This window comes from Chanodichthys erythropterus, chromosome 10 (assembly GCF_024489055.1).
Source record: "Chanodichthys erythropterus isolate Z2021 chromosome 10, ASM2448905v1, whole genome shotgun sequence".
NCBI lineage: Eukaryota > Metazoa > Chordata > Actinopteri > Cypriniformes > Xenocyprididae > Chanodichthys > Chanodichthys erythropterus.
Window position 1 is genome coordinate 60533782 of NC_090230.1, and position 20047 is coordinate 60553828.

At 37.8% G+C, this 20047-nt stretch overlaps 2 protein-coding genes across 3 annotated transcripts in view; both read right to left on the reverse strand.

Moving 5' to 3' along the window:
* Positions 1–8221, reverse strand: part of lmnb1 (lamin B1) — a 74925-nt gene extending 66704 nt beyond the window's left edge. The window contains exons 1-2 of one of the 2 annotated variants that reach the window (XM_067398457.1): positions 8083–8221; positions 7564–7932 (exon numbers count right to left, since the gene is read on the reverse strand). In XM_067398457.1, coding sequence (XP_067254558.1) covers positions 7564–7925 — 362 coding nt within the window. In that variant the 5' untranslated portion in view covers positions 7926–7932; positions 8083–8221. Of the gene's footprint in view, positions 1–7563; positions 7933–8082 lie in introns of those variants that run through there. The other variant, XM_067398458.1, reaches the window with a different exon arrangement.
* Positions 8222–9141: 920 nt separating this feature from the next.
* phax (phosphorylated adaptor for RNA export) overlaps positions 9142–20047 on the reverse strand; it is a 30394-nt gene continuing 19488 nt past the window's right edge. Inside the window, exons 4-5 of the mRNA XM_067395742.1 lie at positions 15699–15782; positions 9142–10230 (exon numbers count right to left, since the gene is read on the reverse strand). Coding sequence (XP_067251843.1) covers positions 9970–10230; positions 15699–15782 — 345 coding nt within the window. The 3' untranslated portion in view covers positions 9142–9969. The remainder of the gene's footprint in view (positions 10231–15698; positions 15783–20047) is intronic.

Genomic DNA, 20047 nt, shown 5'->3' on the forward strand with positions numbered 1-20047 from the left:
GCTAAAATGCTGAATGGGACGGCCTACGGACTCGTAGACTCGGCGAGCAAGCGCAATTTAAGTCCACGAGACCAAAAGTCCACATGAAGTGCGCCATTTGGGACAGGGCCTTTCTTGGGGAAAAAAAAAAAAAAAAAAAAAAAAAAAAAACGTATAAATACGCTACATAGGCTTCTGGAGTAGTTTTTTGTAAGAATTTCTCTTCCGCATCTGAAAAATGCCAAATCGGAAGTGACGTAATGCTATGTGGTTAAGAGAGCAGCAACAGGCCAGAATTAGAATAACGATTAAAAGAGAAATTGAGCAGTTGTATGAGAACAGAGCAGAGGCCGGTGTTAGCTTATAGATATACACGTTAGCTAACGATATGTAACACTGTTCTCAGATCACAATATTGTACAGATTATCATCATGAATCAGGCAACAGCAAAGCTATTGGTCATCTAGGAGTAACGTTATTGATTACTTATAACAGAAACTTGCTTAATATCAGTCCACACTAACGTTACGTGATATAGCGGTTTCTCATCACAACCGATTTAAATGTTAGTTAGAAAAAGGAAAAAAAAAGAAAAAAAAAAAGTGTTGTCATATGTTTAAGAACTCTTTTGTAACAAAAAAACTCAATGCTTAAATACGACAAAATATAAAGTCAAGTTTTCAAACAGATGAAAGTACAAAAGAATTAGGCTATAAAGAACAACAGGTAACACTTTACAATAAGGTCTCATTATTTAATGCATTAACTAAGACTGAGCAACACTGTCATGATCACTAGTGGGAGTGCCCTAACCAGCCACTATTTGGATCATATGGATCTACCTTCTTGTCTCTGTGCCATAGGTGACAGACAGCTACATTTGTTACAGAAAGTATTATTTTTTTGTTAAAGTTCGTTAAGAAACAACTGATCATTGTTAGTTTTATCTTTGGTCCATTAAATAAGTTCTTTTGATTTTAGTAATGTTATTAAAAAGTAACTAAGAAATTAACATTAAGAATAGTTAATGCTAGGGATGTCCAGATCCGATCACGTGATCGGAAATCGGGCCCGATCATGTGGTTTCAGACTCGATCGGAATCGGACATTACCTCCCGATCAGGACTCGGATATATATGTATTAGGGGTGCAACGGTTCTCGGTAAAAACGGTTCTCCACTTACGGACCGCACTTGCACTGCGGTCCATCTCGAACGACGACGCATCTATTGGTTAATATGGTTTGTTTAACATAGCAACGTGGAAAACAGACAGAGTTCAGATAATGTATGTTTCAGTCGATAGATGCACAAAACGTTACAACAACGATAATCAGAAAGCGTGGACAAAACAGTCACTCTTTGTAAACTGTTAACTGCGAGTGTCGTCTGCTCTAATGTCCAGTCATTTACGCCGTCATCACCCGGGTGTTGATAAAGGTGAGACCTGAACAGCACACGTTGCTGTCTGTGTTTAAACTAACTCATTTAAGCCTTGCTGATTTAAACCTTCAAGAACAAGACGCGAAAGAGAACTCGCACGCGCTGTGAGAAGATTTGTGTGCGCTCATCCGAAGCGCGCACACGCTTATTCCAGTCAGCGCGCAAATACTGAGTTTTCTTTCAAGTCTTGCGCTTCGGCGGACAAATTCATACAAAAATTATGTCAACATGCCCGTCCTAGCGAGTATCCTAGCAAACATAGTCGGTTATGTCTTAAGTGAACGTATATTAGTCGAGAAAGACAGCGCATGTGGAACAGTATGTACTGAATCGTGCATGTCTTAAAGGGAAAACAACTATTCCTGCTGCCTGTATTTAATGTTAAATAAAACAACAAATAACAAAGAAATCACTCACTGCTCTTGACTGAATCGTTTTTGTAACTTAATGATTAACAATAATGATTAATCTTTATTTATTTTATACAGTAAAGATAATATGCAGTGATATTTTATATTTGATTACTATTTGAAAACTGTTAGATACCTGAAAAACCTGAAAAGCACTGTTCCTGGATCTGTTTTTTCGCTCTTCTTTATTCTTTTTTATGTAGGCTATTGAGTATCGGATCGGGACTCGGTATCGGCAGATACTCAAAATCAAATGACTCGGACTCGAGTGCAAAAAAACGTGATCGGGACATCCCTAGTTAATGCTTTATAAGTATTTTTCATCGTCAGTTTGGTAATGAATTAACATGTTAACTAATAAAGCCGTACGTCTTTAAGTTTTACTGAACTAACAAATAATCAGAACATTTCTAATCATTAGGGCATGTTGTAGTCCAGATTAAAATATGTTTGAAGCATTTTAAAAACCTCACCAGCAGTTGCTTTGTTTATGGGGTTTCTGAGGTAACCGTTGCACTCTGCTGTTCCATCAGCGCCCTCCGCTGTCAGAGAGTGAACGCGCACTTTAATTCAGCTCGTCTCCTTCGCTCGTTCCGCCATGTGCTTCTCATGCACGTTGGGCTTGTTTACATCTGAGCGCATGTCCCTTTGATGCATAATACAGCGGTGTTGTGCATTTTATACGGTTGATGGGGAAAGTATTCTTATATGCATTATAAAAATTAATAATTGGTGGTAAATTATTTTTACGGTATTTTGAAATGCCCACGATAACAATACCGTGCATATTCATTATCGCGATATATCGCATTACCGAATATCGGCACAAGTCTAATGTGTTATGAGTTTATTCCGTGCCGATCACTGATAGTGTGGGGATGCATGACGTGATTATGTAGTTGTGTGAACTTGCCATGTATAAACTTGACTGTAAACATACATTCATGAATGAAATTGGAGTACATTACCAGCACATAATTCAAAACTTTTGTGTGAGTGAGAGACTGTATGAATTTGTGTACATAATTTGTATTCATCAGTGTTGAAACTGATTCAAATAAAAACGGTGAAGCAGCATCACGTGTGTAAGTTTATTAATTTAATATAATCATTTACAGTAGTATTACAATGTTGAACTCCGCCATATCGCCAGGATGATAATCCTCCGGTTTATAATGAACACGTTTATCGAAGCAGATGCAGAAGTGAAGTCCCGTCTCTTCACCTGCACAACACACCGGCACAGAAGAGAGCAGCGTCCTTTTTCTTGTTATTAAACCTCTGGACTCGATGTCCTGACAGGCTGGTGTTTGTGCAACCTCCACAAACACAATTTACCATGACGATGATAAATTAGAATAGAATACAGAATACAAAAAACTACCAAATACAAAAAACTACCAAATACAAAAAACTACCAAATACAAAAAACTACCAAATACACACTGATTAACGACTGCCGTCACTGAATACCAGTTACTCCGCACTGAGTCAACAGAGCGACTCCCTGTTGTGACGTAAAATGATGCGACGCTGGGGAGAAAAAAAAAATAAAAAAAATAAATAAATAAATTTTACATAGACCTTCACTTTATCTACTAAATTCATGCCCTTGTGTCCTGCAAAGCATTTTTAAACCCTGCAGTACCTTTTTATATGGCATTTTTGTACAAGGTTATATATTCATCTCGAAAAAAAAAGTGTTTAACCTGCAATATGCACTTTAATACGGCTCGTGGCTGATTACTGCAGTGCCTCAGTGTAAGCAGCAGATCAAGTGCACATGAACTGATCTCTTCCTCTTTACCAGTTACAGAACAAAATATGAACATCAGAAGGTGGGCCTATATGATACAGTACAACTTACAGAAAAGTACTCTCTCATAGGACATGTTAATGTATTTCAGCAAGTACTTCTGTTAGAAGGAAAATCATGGTCTCTAAATCGATTCTTGAACAACACGCTTGTCAACATGAGAAATAATCCATAACCACTCCACTTGCAATAGACCTAAAGGGTATAAAGTTGAGTATTTCTGCAGTCTTACCATACTGGTATCACAGATATCATCTGATACATCCTAAAAAATGTTAACCTAAAACTTTGTGACTTTTGTCATGTCCGTAACGCATGTATATTTCCCTCATCTAAAATATAAAATGATTATATAGACTGACATTTTTCTAATGTCTGGACTCCTTTAATTAGGGACTCAATTAAGTTCAATATGTATTAAATGCATTCTCTGAGAAATTTCAATTTTTGACAGCGAATGTCACCTCCACACATATTCATATTTATATTTATATATTTATATACTCCTGGCAGGTTCAGAGAAATATCCACTCAGAAAATGAGCAAGGTGAGGGAGTATTTTGACAGCCTACACAATTTTGTTTTTTATTCCATCATGTCAAACTAGTATAACAATTAAGCTTATTTATAGGCTTGTTATACTACCAGTTATGAGGGACAATACAGTATTTTTTAAATCGAAATCTTGACTTTTCTTTAAAAATGAAAATGTCAGGATTTTGATAGAAAAGAGCTTCGTCATACATCAGGACAGAGGTCACCCTTCCACTGGAACTCAAATCTCTCGTGAACGCGAGGGTGGCAGTTTCCCGAAGCTAGCGATTACAGTTTATAAAAGTTATAAACATGGATATGGATATATATATATATATATATATATATATATATATTTTTTTTTTTTTTTTTTTTTTATATGTGTTTGGCTGGAAAAAAAAAAAATCATATAGGGTGGCTTAAGGGTGAATAAATTATGGGATAATTTTCATTTTGAAACTAACACTTTAACTGCATTTTCATGATCAAAGCAAGGGATCCGTGAGACATCACCGTGTACTTTCAATTTCATAGTTTCACTTTATTTCACTGGTCTGGACAACATGCTGTCCTAACTAGAGGTCGACCGATTCATTGGTTTTGCCAAGTAATCGGACCGATAGTTGATTGGTGGAACAATCAACTATCAGCAAAAATCCGTGCCGATAGTTGTTCCTGGTTGTGTCTTTGCTGGAGCTATATGGGGAGGCTGAAGTGACTGAGAAGGGTCTGGCTGTCATCACATAGTACGAGAGCAGCCTCTAGAGGCGGAATCACTCATGCCTCCTTTTATTTTGAGATGTTTATTTTTGAGATTTTTAAAGTCACTGCGATCATCGTTTTCATGATCGATCTTCGCTGTCAGAGAACTCAAGTATCCGTGCACTTCCCAATTAAAAAAAAAAAAAAAAAAAAAAAAGGGGCAGGATTATGAAGGTGAGTAAATGATTGAATATTCATTCACTGAAATAAATTTCAATGCTCCAAAAAGCATGCAAGGGCCAGGCGCGTTTCCATGAGCGTGATTCTTTGGGACTTCCTCTGGGCCAACAGCCAGAGGTTATGGCCTGCTGATTACCTTGGTCTAAAGTGGGCTAACTAGAGCTTGAGGATTGGTCATGAACAAAAGGCACAGTTTATCAGGACAGGGCCAATATTAATGCCATTAAAGAAATTTAAACAATATCCTCAGCTTAAACTGACTTTCAAACACCAGCAAGTGATTTAAATGACAACTGACCAAAGACACGATTTATCCAGTGAGAGAATGTCCTGAAATCTAATGAACAATATGCATTTACAGGTCTTCATACTCTTCTTTCTGTGCCATGCACTCCTGCAGCACTGAGCATTTGCCAAACTCCTTCTCTGGAGGTGAGCTGAGAAACTGTGGAATGCTGCTGGAATGTGAGGAATGTCTCACACACAGCCAGGAGTGGCTGGAGGACGTGAGCTGTCAGTTTCTGTTTATAATACTCTGGACTCTTCTTAATATTTGCTACATTTGTCTTATCTGCTTCAGTACAGAGAAAAGATTTGAAACAAAGAGCCCCTTCACACGGAGACTGGTAAAGCAGCTGGTGAGCATTCACATCTTCCAGCTGCTCCACACCAATGAGACGCTTCAGTCTTAAGCACTGTAAGAAACACCACTAACACTTGATCTGCTGCTCCTGTCAATCAAACCACATGCACATCACATCACTGATGGACAAACAAGGTAAACTAAATGCTAGGTTTAGCCCAAACATGAGCAGGACTTCAGCTCTGAATGATGATGCTTAAGTGTGAGGGCAGTGAAATTAAGTTGATTATAGAAACTGTACAATACTACAACAGTGCACAAGTGCGTTACAAATACTCCACAAGATGAGCATGACGTGAGCCTGTAACTGATTCCACAAACACTAAAGAGCCTCACAACATGCATGACAATCACAAAAGTGTGGTTAGTGTGAGACCAATTCAACACACTGTTTTTCTAGTTTCTTGTAGTTTGAGTCAGAGTGAAAGAATGAGCCAACAGGCCTCTATGACACAGTGATCTAAAAAAATAAAATAAAATATCTGATCATTTACTCATTGAATTATTTACTTAGTTTTATCATCACAAAAAATGAGAATCATCGTCTCATTTTGTTGATAAATGGGGGGGGGGGGGGGAGTCACATCACATTATATAAAAATGGCACATGGCAGAGATGACCTCAGAGAATCTACCTCAACATATGCTGATATGTTGAAATATGCTGATATGAAGAAAACCATCTTCATTTATTGGCTAAATATTTCTCTTGTAACCCATACATTAATGATATTGAAAAAATAAGAACCATTATTTTCTTGTTTAACAAGTTTTAAAAGGTTAGTTCACCCAAAAATGAAATCGTCTTTAATTACTCACCATCATGTCGTTCCATACCCGTAAGAAATTTGTTCATCTTCTGAACACAAATTAAAGGGTTAAAACGCTTGCTTCTACGAGTGCGTCATGGTGCCTGAACAATCTTGTCATTTTTAATTTTTTAGCTCACAAATTATTCTCGTTGCTTCATAATATTGTAGAATCACTGTAGTCACATTGACCGTTTTCAACGACGTCTTTACCTTTATGGATCTTGAGAGGTTCAATGACGTTGCTGGTAATGGAGGCCTCTCTGAGCCATCGGATTTTATCAAAAATATCTTAATTTGTGTTCTGAAGATGAACAAAGATCTTAGGGGTGTGGAACGACATGAGAGTGAGTAATTAATGACAGAACATTTTTGGGTGAACCAACCATTTAAGATATTTGATTACATTCGAGGTTTTTTTTTTTTTTTTTATCTCACGTGTGCAAGGAGTGCTAACTATAAGATAACATCGTCTGTGTGGACAATTATCGACCCATGATATCATCATCGTCTATCGGCACGACCCTACTGTCAACTTAATTAGATTAACCAAATTACAACACAAATGAAACAATTACTTAACTCATTGGGGAAAAAACAAATGTAACGCTAGTGATGCACTGAAATTTCGGCTAAGTTTTCGGCTGAAACAGCAATTTTCGGTTTCAGGCCAAAATAGTTTTGAAGGGTCAAAATAACTGAGCACAAGATGTTAATTAGCGCTTCTCCGATGGCCCATTTTGATTGTTCAGGGTCTGTTTAATGCACACAACTTGGTTAAACCACAACAAACAAACGCATCAGCTGTGTGTAAGAAATAAAGCTGCCTTCACGCTCACCGCATTCAAATTTCGAAATAAGAGGGTGTTCATTTGCGATTTTTATCTAGGAAACTCGTATTTACGATGATTCCGGGAACACGTGAAGGCAGCTTAAGATGCGTCCCATTCACACAGTTCAATCAGAAGTTTGAATGAAGTGCCTCACGTGTACTGTAACTGCTCTTGCTCGCTCTTAATCTTGCCCAGCTCGATCTGCAACCTCGCGCGCTCCCGCGCCGTGTCATCCAGCGCCTTGCGCGCGTCCGCCAGCTCGGTTTCATAGAGTGATTTGATCCCGGTAAGCTCGCGACGCCGTACCTCCTCTCGCTCGTTGATCTGCAGCTGCAGTACGCTGTTTTCGGACTCCAGACTGCGGACCGTGTCGATGTAAGCAGCCAGCCGGTCATTAAGCTGCTGCAGATCCTCTTTCTCCTGCAGTCTGGATATCCGCGCGGGGCTCAATGGAGTGCTGCTGCTGCCGCGGGACAAGGACTGCTGTCCGGCCGGAGTGCACGCCGCGCTCGCCATTCTTCAGCTCAATTTTGAGTTAAACAAAATTCAGTGTTAATTATGAATGTCTGGTCATTCCTCAACTCAGTAAGCAAAAGAGCATTTAACTTGAATTCTAACAATCCGATCAACTGAATCAACACTAATGATTATGAGCACAACAAAAACGATTTACCTTCTGACTGAAAAGTATTGAAACGCTCCGAGCAAACAGGGTGTAACTCTAGAGCTGCTTTAAACACTGCAGTGCCTTACATCAACATCACTGTGAAATATAAAATAATGGAATATAACGTTACGAATGCGTCTTACTATGAACACAGTCGCGTGAAAGAATGAACTGAACTAATATGGCCGCTCATAAGAACTACGCTGACACGTGACCACACACACTCAATCAGCAACCGCAACGTCAGAGGTTCAACGGTGCAGTTGAGACAAAATTCAAACTGCACAAAAACCCGCTGAAAGTAACATCAGTACGCACGTGCTCATCCCTCCAGTAAACTGTAAACAAAGTAACATAGCCTAATCAATAAACATTTAATGTATTCTGACTTTTATAGAAATGACTTTTCTTTTGTGATAGATGCTTGAACACTAATCAAACTATTCATGATCAGACGATAACACATTGACACTTCGCTGTTTGTTTCAGGGTTAAACGCTTGTTTTCTAAGAAATAACGTTTAATCAAGTGAAAACGTTCTCTCTCTCTCTCTCTCTCTCTCTCTCTCTCTCTCTCTCTCAACGTTTCAGATTCATTATTGGTTTGTAAAGCTTATGAAACCGCTAAGTAAAGACTCAAGATTCGCATTTATGGAATAAAAAATTGATCTATATTGCAGCCTGATATGTGCTAGATCACTTAATTAGCAACAACGTTATTGTTCAAAAATATATTGTCCCAGTTTGGATGAGATTTAGGTGATATTTTGACCACTCAAATAGGAAATGAACCCAGTTTTCATTTCAGAAATCTGGTCACCTTAATCTAAGGATAAGAATTTTTGACTATTGCAGTCAAGTATTTGTAGAGAATTGTATTTAAAATCTTGTAGAAGGCAAACTTATACTGAAAATTGAAAGCAGCGCAACAGAGGAATTAATGTGCTCAGCTGAAATCATTACATCATGTGGGAAACTAGTAAAATGTGTGTTTACAGTCTCCAACTTTTCTGACCATAGTACCTGTTTAGGTAATAAGCCATTTTGATGTGTGGATGTGTCTGTTTGCAGATTTTCCACAGGCAAGAATGTCACAGATGAAGCACTTATATATAACCCAACAAAAGACATCTGTATATTATACCATGTGCAAAAGTAAACCTGATCACAACAGCTACCAAAATGCACTGGTCACAATAATACGGGTTTGCTTTTTAATTTTAATTTTCTGCAGCTTAAAAAAAATCTGTTCAAGAATGTTCTTACAAAGTATCAATTCAGCTGAACCATCATTGCACTCCGTAAGTAAAATGATTCGAAAAGAGAGACATTTCAATCGATCACAGAAATTTGAGCCAATGACAACTGACATGCTAACAAAGCCAAGCTTGAATTTTGTATCATACATCAAGCATGTACTGCATAACTGGTCAGTGCACCTTTAGCAAATATTTAGAGCATTTCCAATGTCCAAAATACAAGTTCCTTGTATTTATTGAAATTAGTACATTTATAATATGTTCTTGCTGCAATCCATTCTCCAAAAACACAGTAATGTATCAAAAGCTTGCAAAATATTCTGACAGAAAAAGATTACAATTTATTAACATTCCAAACCAGCCAAGACCTGTAGAAAATCTGTACAACTTTTGGCTGCTTCTGATAGTCTTTTAAAGAGCTAAAGTTTAACAACCTGTAGAGAACTTAAAAGTGCTATTTGTGAACATTAGGACAAAATCAAAACATCAGACATCGACGGTCACTCGGACTAATTTATGACTAATCAAATGTCTTCTTTCATCCTGAGAGTTAAGTCGAAGTCCTTCCAAGCCGTTTCGGTGTTAAAACTAGAACGGAATAAGAAGCACAACATGCATGTTCTAAGTGTTGAACATCAGAAAACCTCGAGGTCGTTTGTGTTGTACACTACAGGGTTGTCCTCGGTGCCCAGTGCAGACTCCGATGGGCCCTCCTCCAGGGACCCCAAAGCCTCTTCAGTGTCACTAGCAAACGTTTCTCGTGACACGTCATCATGTTCCTGTATATTAAGCGTACTGATGGCTTGCTTCATTTTCTTCGCTACAATTTGCTTCCGTCGCTTCTTAGCAGCTTTTTTGCTGTTGTATTCTTTCTGGTTCTCCTCATAAAAGATCTCCTGTGTGAAGGGAACATGCAAAAGAACATTTTATGAGATTTGCATGTAAAGAAAAGTAAACGTGTACATAAATTGTTAAGCCAGAGTTGTCGAAATGCCTGACTAAACAGAATGGGGGAAATAGTCTGGAAATCAGTTATCTTTTTTTCCATACTTTTCTAGACCTGGAAATTACTCAAATCAAATTCTATACTTTTATAAACTTTGTAGGAAAGGTTATAAAAGCTGTAGCGTCTCTGTTCAAAAACTTTGTTAATACTGTAATTTCTGCATTTCACTCCCTCTTCTACATCAATAAACTAAATTATCAAGTTCAGATAAATATAAGCTTTATTTTTAAATTACAGTTTTTAATGGTTTGTGTGTTGTCTGATATACAGGCTAAACATTGAAAAGAATGGAACACACTAGAATATTCATTCATTACACATGAATTCGCTGGAATATGCAAAAATTGTCAGAAAAATAAAACAGCAAATACATTATCGCAATTACCGAGTCCATCTAATCTGGCATGTTATTAGAAATATTAAGCCCTTAAAAAGGTGCAATGTGATATTTTTTTCCGCTAGAGGTCACTAGAAGCCTATTTAAAACAAAGGCGTAGTTTGATGACGCCAAGTTTTAGAGCGGAAACTTGGGACATGTGGTCTCCATCTCAACGGACGGTGCAAAAGAATAGGGATTGGAGTCTGGAAGAACTCATGTTCGTGGATGCGATTATTAAATTTACTGTAGTATGAAGCAGAGCAGGACCGAGTGTTGCGGGAGCTGAACGAGGAGCTGGAGCGATTGATCAACACACGCCTCACGAGCAGCGGGACTTTCATTATGACACAGTCACCGGCGCCGCTTCCGCTTTTCCGGTCATGAGTTTACAGGAGCTGTCCTTGTCGACAGAACCAGCGGCAGATGGTAAACAGTAATTATGTTCCATAAATAAGTAACACAATCCACCATAAAACGTGCAAGAAGTAAATAAGGAACTGCTTGAAGCAAGCTAGTGGTTTGCTGGACGCTAGACACTACTTCCACATTTGTCCACGGCACTGTTGTCATGTGGTTTCTACGTCAGTAAAGGCGGTAACAAAGGTAACTGACGTCATTGACAGGCGACTGCACTGCCCCGTGTCACTGTTTAGAATGGGAATTTTCTCATGATTTACAAGTAGTTGAAAACAGAGATATTGTTTGTAATCAGCTGGACAAAATATATAACACTAGCCTAGTGGTTTTTGGATATTTTACTGCAAAAATTTTACATATTGTACCTTTAAGCCCTGAAGGCATTTTCAGAGTTTGTTTTTTCTTACTTTTTGTTTAGCCCTTGACACCCCCTAATGGGCATTTTAAAAATTGTTCCTCCATGAGGAATATCTTGTGATCGATGCAAGGGGATTATGTTGATTTTGGACTCATTTCAATCGGGAGCATCCACTGTAAGTTAATGATGTGCCATTTTCTATGATCGATGCATGTTTCATGAAGTTATAATTGAAAATGCCACGTAAAAGCTACATCTGATTTTAGTTTGCACCTGTGGGGTTTTATGTGTCGTAATTCTCGTGATCGACTTATTGGATTATGTTGAATTTAGACTATTTTTATTTTTCAGCAAATAACTCAGCACTACTTAGGAGTTAATCAAATTGGCTAAATTCATAGTAACGTTCAGACCCTAAGCTTTCAAATGACACTTATTTTGTGTTGATCAAGGCAGTATTTTTGAAAAATATGATTATTATTATTATTATTTATTATTTTTAGCTAGCCGGCGCCCGCAAGTGGTACACTCTGGTTTAGAGGGATGACTCAGCACTCATTAAGAGTTAAACAAAATGGTTGTCTGAGTTTCTAAAGGCCCGTACACACCGGGACGAATATCGCACGCGTTTATCGTCAGCGTTTTTCGAGACGTTTTTTGTGTTCACACCCAAGCGATTTTCACTGGCGATGTGCCGAGTGAAAGTGCAAATTCACTCCCTGACAGTATGTGGCGCTTGTGCTTAACGGTAGTGCAAATAAACATATGATATTAATAAAGTTAAAGAAGATTAAAAAATACATATATAAAATGGCATACATACATAAATATATAGTGCAAGTGAACGGTAGTGTAAATAAACATTTATGAAACAGACATTCTAAAAGGGAAAAAAAAAAAAGTAAAAATACCTAAATAATACTGTGGTAGAGCACCCATAGTGTGCGTCTCAATCAGCTCTCTACTTCACTAGTCAGGGCACTGATCAGGGATTCGGCCACATTCATTTATATGGTATACTGATACACGACCTAGGAAGCTAGGGAGCTGTTTGAGATGCAGGGATAGTTTGTAGGGGTCTTCCTCGTCTACTTACTTTCTCTTCGTCGTCTTGTGTGCTCGGCAAGACCGTTTTGTGCTTGAGCGCCACCAAGTCGTGTTTTACTGTAACTTCAGCAGCTCCAGGCACGTGAACAAAAGCGCCAATCTCATTGGTTGGCCAGTTTTTAACACGGCGCGTCAAACCCAAAAAACAAACCCGAGGCGTTTTTTTAAGAATGACGCTTTTACGCCTCGCGTTTTTCGCGTCGGTGTGCACACTCATATTGGCGCCCGTTGTTTAGTCACAAGGCGTTAAACGTCGGCGGAAATCGCGCACGATTTTCGTCCCGGTGTGAACAGGCCTTAAGCTTTAAAATGATACCTATTGTGTATTTTCCTGTCAGTGATTAGTAATTTAATTGATTTTTTTGATGATTCTCATATGCATTATGTGCAACAGAAATGGCAGCTCTCATCAGTTTGGCAAGGTGGTGGTCAAACTCTAACAAAATTTAGTCACACCAGCAAGAAAAAAGATTGCAGTCTGGAGCCCTGCTGCTTGAGAGGAAAGCATGCAGCACATATTTGCATATTCATCTAAACCCCACTCTCAGCAGTGTGGGTGGCGTCAGATGTTCAATAACATATATAACGTATATCACTGCTTACGCATTTCGAACTTCGTTTTACCCCTAAACGAAGAACGAAAAAGAACTGAGCATATCAGGGCTTTAATGATTAGCATAGACAAAAGAGAAAATTTAATTCAGCGCTTTTATTTCCAAAATGCACTCATTCATGGCCGTTTTCTTTAATTCACAAAGTAACGTCTTTATTGGGTCAGAACTTGACGGATTACTGATTACATGACTCTGTGAGTTTCTCTCTTTAGTGCATTAATGGCTATTCTATTAAATAAAGTTTATTAATTAAGAGAGGCAAGTTATTTTACTTTGAACAACGTTGTTGACTCATCTCCCCTCAGACACAATGCTTTAATGGTGGTCTTGCGTACAATTCTTTATCTTCTTATACTTTTATATCCGCCCAAAATAATGAAACCATTCGCGATCGATTAACTAGTCGTTTCGTACCTGCTCGTTATGTGCGCTCTACAAGCTCGTGCAACAGTGCTTCAGTCTGCTTCAAAGTGATTCTCAATCAATGAAAAGCGCAGATTTATGCCAAGCGATTGCTAATGAATTCAAGTTAATGAATGTCTACTTCATGGCCTTTATATAAAATGCTTTATATGGTTGTAAGAATCTGAAGGATCAGCCTGCAATAGTACAGACATTTCAAAATAAGAGTCCCAGTGTATTTCAGGCTTGTTTATAATTAAAAGCTGTAATTTCGCTAATTTTCTTTTTCTTTTAGGCATTATTGGTATTTTGGTTACACAATAAATTGTATTTAATTTGATTTCCATTTAATTCATAGTAAATTATTGTAGTCTCCCCCACAGGAAGAAAAGACTAAGAACATTATTTGACATATTATTCATTACATACATTTTACTAGTAAAATCTGTGTCCCATTCACTGAGAGAGACACTATATGACAGCAAGGAGAACATAGGAAAAGTATAACCATTTAAATGCTGTAATTTTGCATAAATTACAATGCATAATATTAGTATGTAATTAAATGTAATAGTATGCCATGTAATTAAAATTAATTTCAATAAATAAAAATACACTTTATTTGCTTGTCACATGTAATAGACCATTTTTGTACCGTGGGTAATAGGAGAATTTTTACCCGGCTACCACCGCAAGTATATTTTAAACCTGTGGGAAGCACTGATATATACATATTAGGGAGTGGAAATGGCAAATAAAGCAAATAAGTGTTTCTCTTCCACCATCTACTGGCTATAGTGGCAATATCATGCATTTATTATATTTAAATAAAAATTTGTTTGCGCTATGGAGCCCCTAAAGGAACCTTTCGAAAAATACATTTTTCGGCTCCATAGACGGCTCAATCCGCAGGATTTGCCTTGCTACAGTCAGTGCGAAGGGTGGCAACACCACCAACCTTTTTACCCACCTCCGTGTCCATCACCCTGCAGATTACTCCATTTTACAGAGAGTAAGTTGCGATTATTTTACTAGTCATGGAATTAAAGAAATATATCTTTATGCTTGTATACACTGTGATTATAACACAAAAGGAATCTTTGCCAACTCATTTTCTCTACACTCAATTTCTTCTTCTTTGTCAGCTTTGTTTACTGTGAATTTATGTATGAGGCTCACAATGTCATTAAAACAGTATTTGAACTCCATAACTTTAGACCTACAGCTTATTTTAAATTCCCAAACCAGCATATCATTCTGGGTTCAGAATTCAGACTGAGCAAGTGGAATCTTCAGAATGACGCTCTCTGCTCTGAAGGAAATATTACCACTCTGCTCACATGCTCTGACTGCCACTAAACCTAAAGCCAACAAGCTCTGCAATAATTTTCATTCTCAGACTGCTGGCATGCCACAGCTGATGGCTCTGTAGCTGGATGCTGTGTTTTGAGTGCAAGTGATCGTAGATTGTAGTCACTGTTGGAATTATTTGAATTTTAAATCTGAGAGATTTGAGTTGTAAAAATAAAAAATAAAATTTGATAAACTCAGCTTGTCATGATCACCATCTGTTCCTGTCATGTTCCTGTCACTTCCCAGACTACATTCCCCATAATCCTCTCTGCCATTCACATGCACTCACTCCACCAATCATCTGTTGCCACATACAGCCTTGCACACTCCACACTAATCACCACACCCAGCTGATACGCATTACCTGGACTATAAAGGACTTTCACACATACCACCTCACCGCGAAGTCTTGTTTACCCTGTTAACCCCTGTCTGCCTGTTTGTCGTTACCGTTCCTGCTTGTACCTGTTTATTGACCCATTGCTGCCTGTCCTGACCCTTGCCTTGTCTGCTGTTCTGTGAATGATATCGGACGGTCCTCGATCTTCTACCTGCACTACAACTACAACTCTGCCTGTTCCTTGCTGTTCCTGTTTGCCCCTGATCGACCCAGCCTGTACGACTATGCTCACTTTGAATAAAAGCTTGCACATGGATCTCTGCCTGAGTCCCGTTTCGTTACACAGCTGCTTTATATTTGTCCACCCAAACACTTCATGATGACTAACCTTCACCTGCCCATCAGAGATACTGGGTGTGTTCTTCAGTAAGTTCAGATACACTCCACCAGGTGTCCGTCTTCTACTTCCATCCTGCAATAAAAAACAAAAAAAAAAAAACATTAGTAATATTCATCTAATATCATTTTGATTATATTTCAACATGTTTGAAAAAAGATGTGTATAAACAATCACGGCTGAGGTTCTCAGACATCTATAAAATTATAACACTTGTCAGTTTGAATAAAGTTTAAATGAAAATGCATGATTCTTGAAAGGCCCAAATAAAAAGCAAATCCAGGTCCCGATAATTTTTAATATTATTTTGCACAACAAATTTAACATGACAATCAGAGGACCAGCATTTTTCAATTTTACCAGCACAGGAAAGGATGGGGATCATAAGAAATTTACTGATCTGGTTTTGATCCTCTTGAAATTACTGGCTGATTTTTTTTTGTTTTTTAAATGATGTGCTGTGATCAATGATTGTTTTGATATGCACAGTCAGCCCTTCTGTTGCTTGTATTTTTTTTATTTTTGCAAAGGTCCCTTTAGAGCAGTGGTCACCAACCTTTTTAAGCCCAAGATCCCTGACCTCGACCTTTATGAAAGACAAGATCTACTTGATAGAAAAAGACAGCTTAGATTGTATTTAGTTTTAGTTTTTTTTTTTTTTTTTTTTTCATGGCCAATTTAGATTCTGATTTATTTATTTTTACAAGCAAATTGGCCGATTCTGATACTGGTTGCAGATATTTATTATTATTATTATTATTATAAACAAAAATACATAGCCATTTCAAATTAGAGGGAACCACTGCTTTTTAATTACAATCCAAACAAAGATGCTATCACATTGCATGAGCAGTTGTTTTTTTATTTGAATTAATTGAGATTTAATTTAAAGATTTAAAGCAAAAACAGAACGGTCTGACTTTATCTTTGTGAAATCATATGCTACGCAAAAAAGCATGAAACAAAAACAGCATCCTGAATGAGACGCAGATTCACTCTCTGACAGCAGGTGGCGCTTATGGAGCAGCAGTGACAGCGTTTCCTTGGTTACCGCTGTAAACAAAGCTGAACTGCGCTAATAATTAGCTACTTTATTCGGAGGTAAGATGAAAATAAAATGCCATTGCCATTGAAAATTTATATGATAAGCAAGCATACTAAATCACAGAATATTTAAAGGTGCCCTAGAATCAGAATTTGAATTTACCTCGGCATAGTTGAATAACAAGAGTTCAGTACATGGAAAAGACAGTGAGTTTCAAACTCCATTGTTTCCTCCTTCTTATGCAAATCTCTTTTGTTTAAAAGACTTCTGGAAAACACACGGAACTCAACATAACACCGACTGTTACGTAACAGTCGGGATCATTAATATGTATGACCCCAATATTTGCATAATGCCAGCCCATTGGACACATTAGACAAGGAAAGGCAGTATTAACGTCTGGATCTGTGCACAGACAAGGTAAGCAAGCAAGAACAACAGCGAAAAATGGCAGATGGAGCAATAATAACTGACATGATCCATGATATCATGATATTTTTAGTGATATTTGTAAATTGTCTTTCTAAATGTTTCATTAGCATGTTGCTAATATACTGTTAAATGTGGTTAAAGTTACCATCGTTTCTTACTGTATTCACGGAGACGAGAGTCGTTGCTATTTTCATTTTTAAACACGTGCAGTCTGTATAATTCATAAATACAACCTTCATTCTTTATAATTCTCTCCAACAGTGTAGAATTAGACGTTAGCCACAGAGCATAACCTCAAACTCACACAGAATCAAACGTAACCATCTAAATAAATACTTTACTCACATAATTCGAAGCATGCATACAGCATGCATGACGAACATCTTGTAAAGATCCATTTGAGGGTTATATTAGCTGTGTGAACTTTGTTTATGCAATGTATAGTCGAGAGCTCGTGGGGCAGAGAGAACGCATCTCTTAAAGGGGCCGTGCTGAAAAAAAAAATCAGTGCATAGTTAATGATGCCCCAAAATAGGCAGTTAATTAAATTAATTTAACATAAGTTAAATTAATTATTTAACTTATGTATTTAATTTAATATAAGTCCTAGGACACCTAGGACTTATATTACATCTTGTAAAAAAACAATCTAGGGCACCTTTAAGTTCTCATTCTGTTTTATTTCAGACCTTAGAGTGCCTCAGGGATTACTCATTTTTGTAGGCAAAACTCGGAAGCGAGTTAGCATTTTAGGACTTCCGGTTCCAACGCCGTCTAGTCTATGGGTTTTTTGAATGGGTTTTTGCTAAATCACCTGAAATAAGGTATGTGGTTAACAAAGCCTCTAAATACTTTCACGTTTTGATCTATGACATAAAACACACCAGTTATAACCCACTTGTGATTTTTTAAACTTTTACTGTGTCTTAAAATCGGCGGTTGCTAACAAATTGCTAAAAAGGACTACTTCCTTTGGCGGGGACTTTAGACATCATTAAAAACGGGACATTTGGACAGCATTTCTCATGAAAAAGTGGATAAGTATTCATACACAGCGCAGATCATAATCAGCAAGCATGTTTGTAAATAAAGTTGTTTTTTAAATACAGTTTGAGGAAGCTTGATGGTGACTACGTTGATCCACAACCATGGTGTGCTGTAGTCCGTTTATAGCCTACTGTTAGCCTTTTATATCTCATGACTTTATTTAGGCTTCAAAATCTATAATGTTGTGTTAACTTGTAAAGATTATCTTAATAGACAAAATGTGTAAGTGTCATAACCCTTTGTTAAACACAGAGCTTATTTTCTGCGATTTTCCAAAAGTCTATGGGAAAAATGCATAGGCTTTCAACCGAGGGAACCCGTGCCACTAACTTCCGGGTTGGCCTACAAAAACACATCATCCCTGGGGCACTCTATTAACACATGGCTCAAACTTCCGTCTGTGGTCCAACACGCAGTTGCACGGAGTGCAAAATAATTTGCCCCACTGTCATGCAACACACCGGGAAACTGTTTCGCGCTGTCTTTTGCGCTCATTTTTGTTGGCAAATGAGAATGATTTGCGTGCTTCATCATGGTATCACTGGTTTCACCACGGGGTTTGCAGATGACGTTCACATCGCGTAATTACGTCACTTCATAAGGTTCCCATGGCAATAGGGGGGAAATAATGGCGCTTTACTTGTGTGAAGTAAATGCAACATTTTTCAACTTTCTGCTAAGACATAGCTTATGTGACTTTTTTGCAACGAAAATACAGGAGATTATGAAATCATGCTAGCCCCGCATATTTTGCTTGCTGAAATCGGCAATTTATGCAGCGAAAGTGCGGCATATTTGAAAAAATGCAACCCCCGCATAAATATGCGGACTTTGGCTGATTATGCATGAAATCAGGCGATCGCATAATCACGTTTTTCTGGAGGGACTGACAATTGTGTATTATTAGGGGCCAAGCATCGAAGGTGCTAAGGCACCTCTTGTATCCGTTAGTTTACTTTATTATTATTATTAGTTTGTATCTGTTTGTATCCTTCCATTCGGGAGGAAGAATAATAATAATAATGGGGGAGTCTATGGCAGCCCTATCAACGGAACATGAGAAAATGATGAAATTTAGCACACTTGTAGAGATGCTCATGAAAAGTGATTGGACCAAATTTGGAGTCTCTAGAACCAACTCTATAGCGCCACCACCAGTTCAAATATTCAACATTCTAAAGGTTATAACATTTGAACCATTTGCTCTAGAAAAATGTAATTAATACATCTGATTTGGCTCATCATGCTGATGCTATTCAACATATTACATTAAGTCTCCGCCCATTACAGTAGCAGCCATTTTGAAAAGTACAGTATTCCGTTTTTTCGCTACTCCTCCAAATTTTGTCCAAACTTTGATCAGATGATCTTTGGTCTGAGCTGCACAGAAATTACTGAACAGATTTTTTTGTATTCATATTTGTTCAAAAGTTATGTTGTCATGATGTTAACGAGGTTGACCCGAAATTGGTTTAGAGGCTGTATCTCGGCCAATCTTTGAGCAATCGAAACAAAAATTGGTACACTTGATCAATACCATGATCTGAGGTTCCATGCCAAATTTGGGAACAGCGCCACCTACAGTTCATGAGATCTGGAAAATTGCTATTTTGGCCAATAACTTTTGAACAGTTTGGCAGAAAATCAATCAAATCTTTATATATCTTAGTGTCTATGGATTCCTTCGGCCATGCCGGATCAGAGGATATAGATTTTGCCAACATCGGATGAACCACATCCACCATTTAGAATTTTGCCATAAATTGCAATAACTTTTAAACAATTTCACAAAAATTGGTACATATGACCTTTAGAA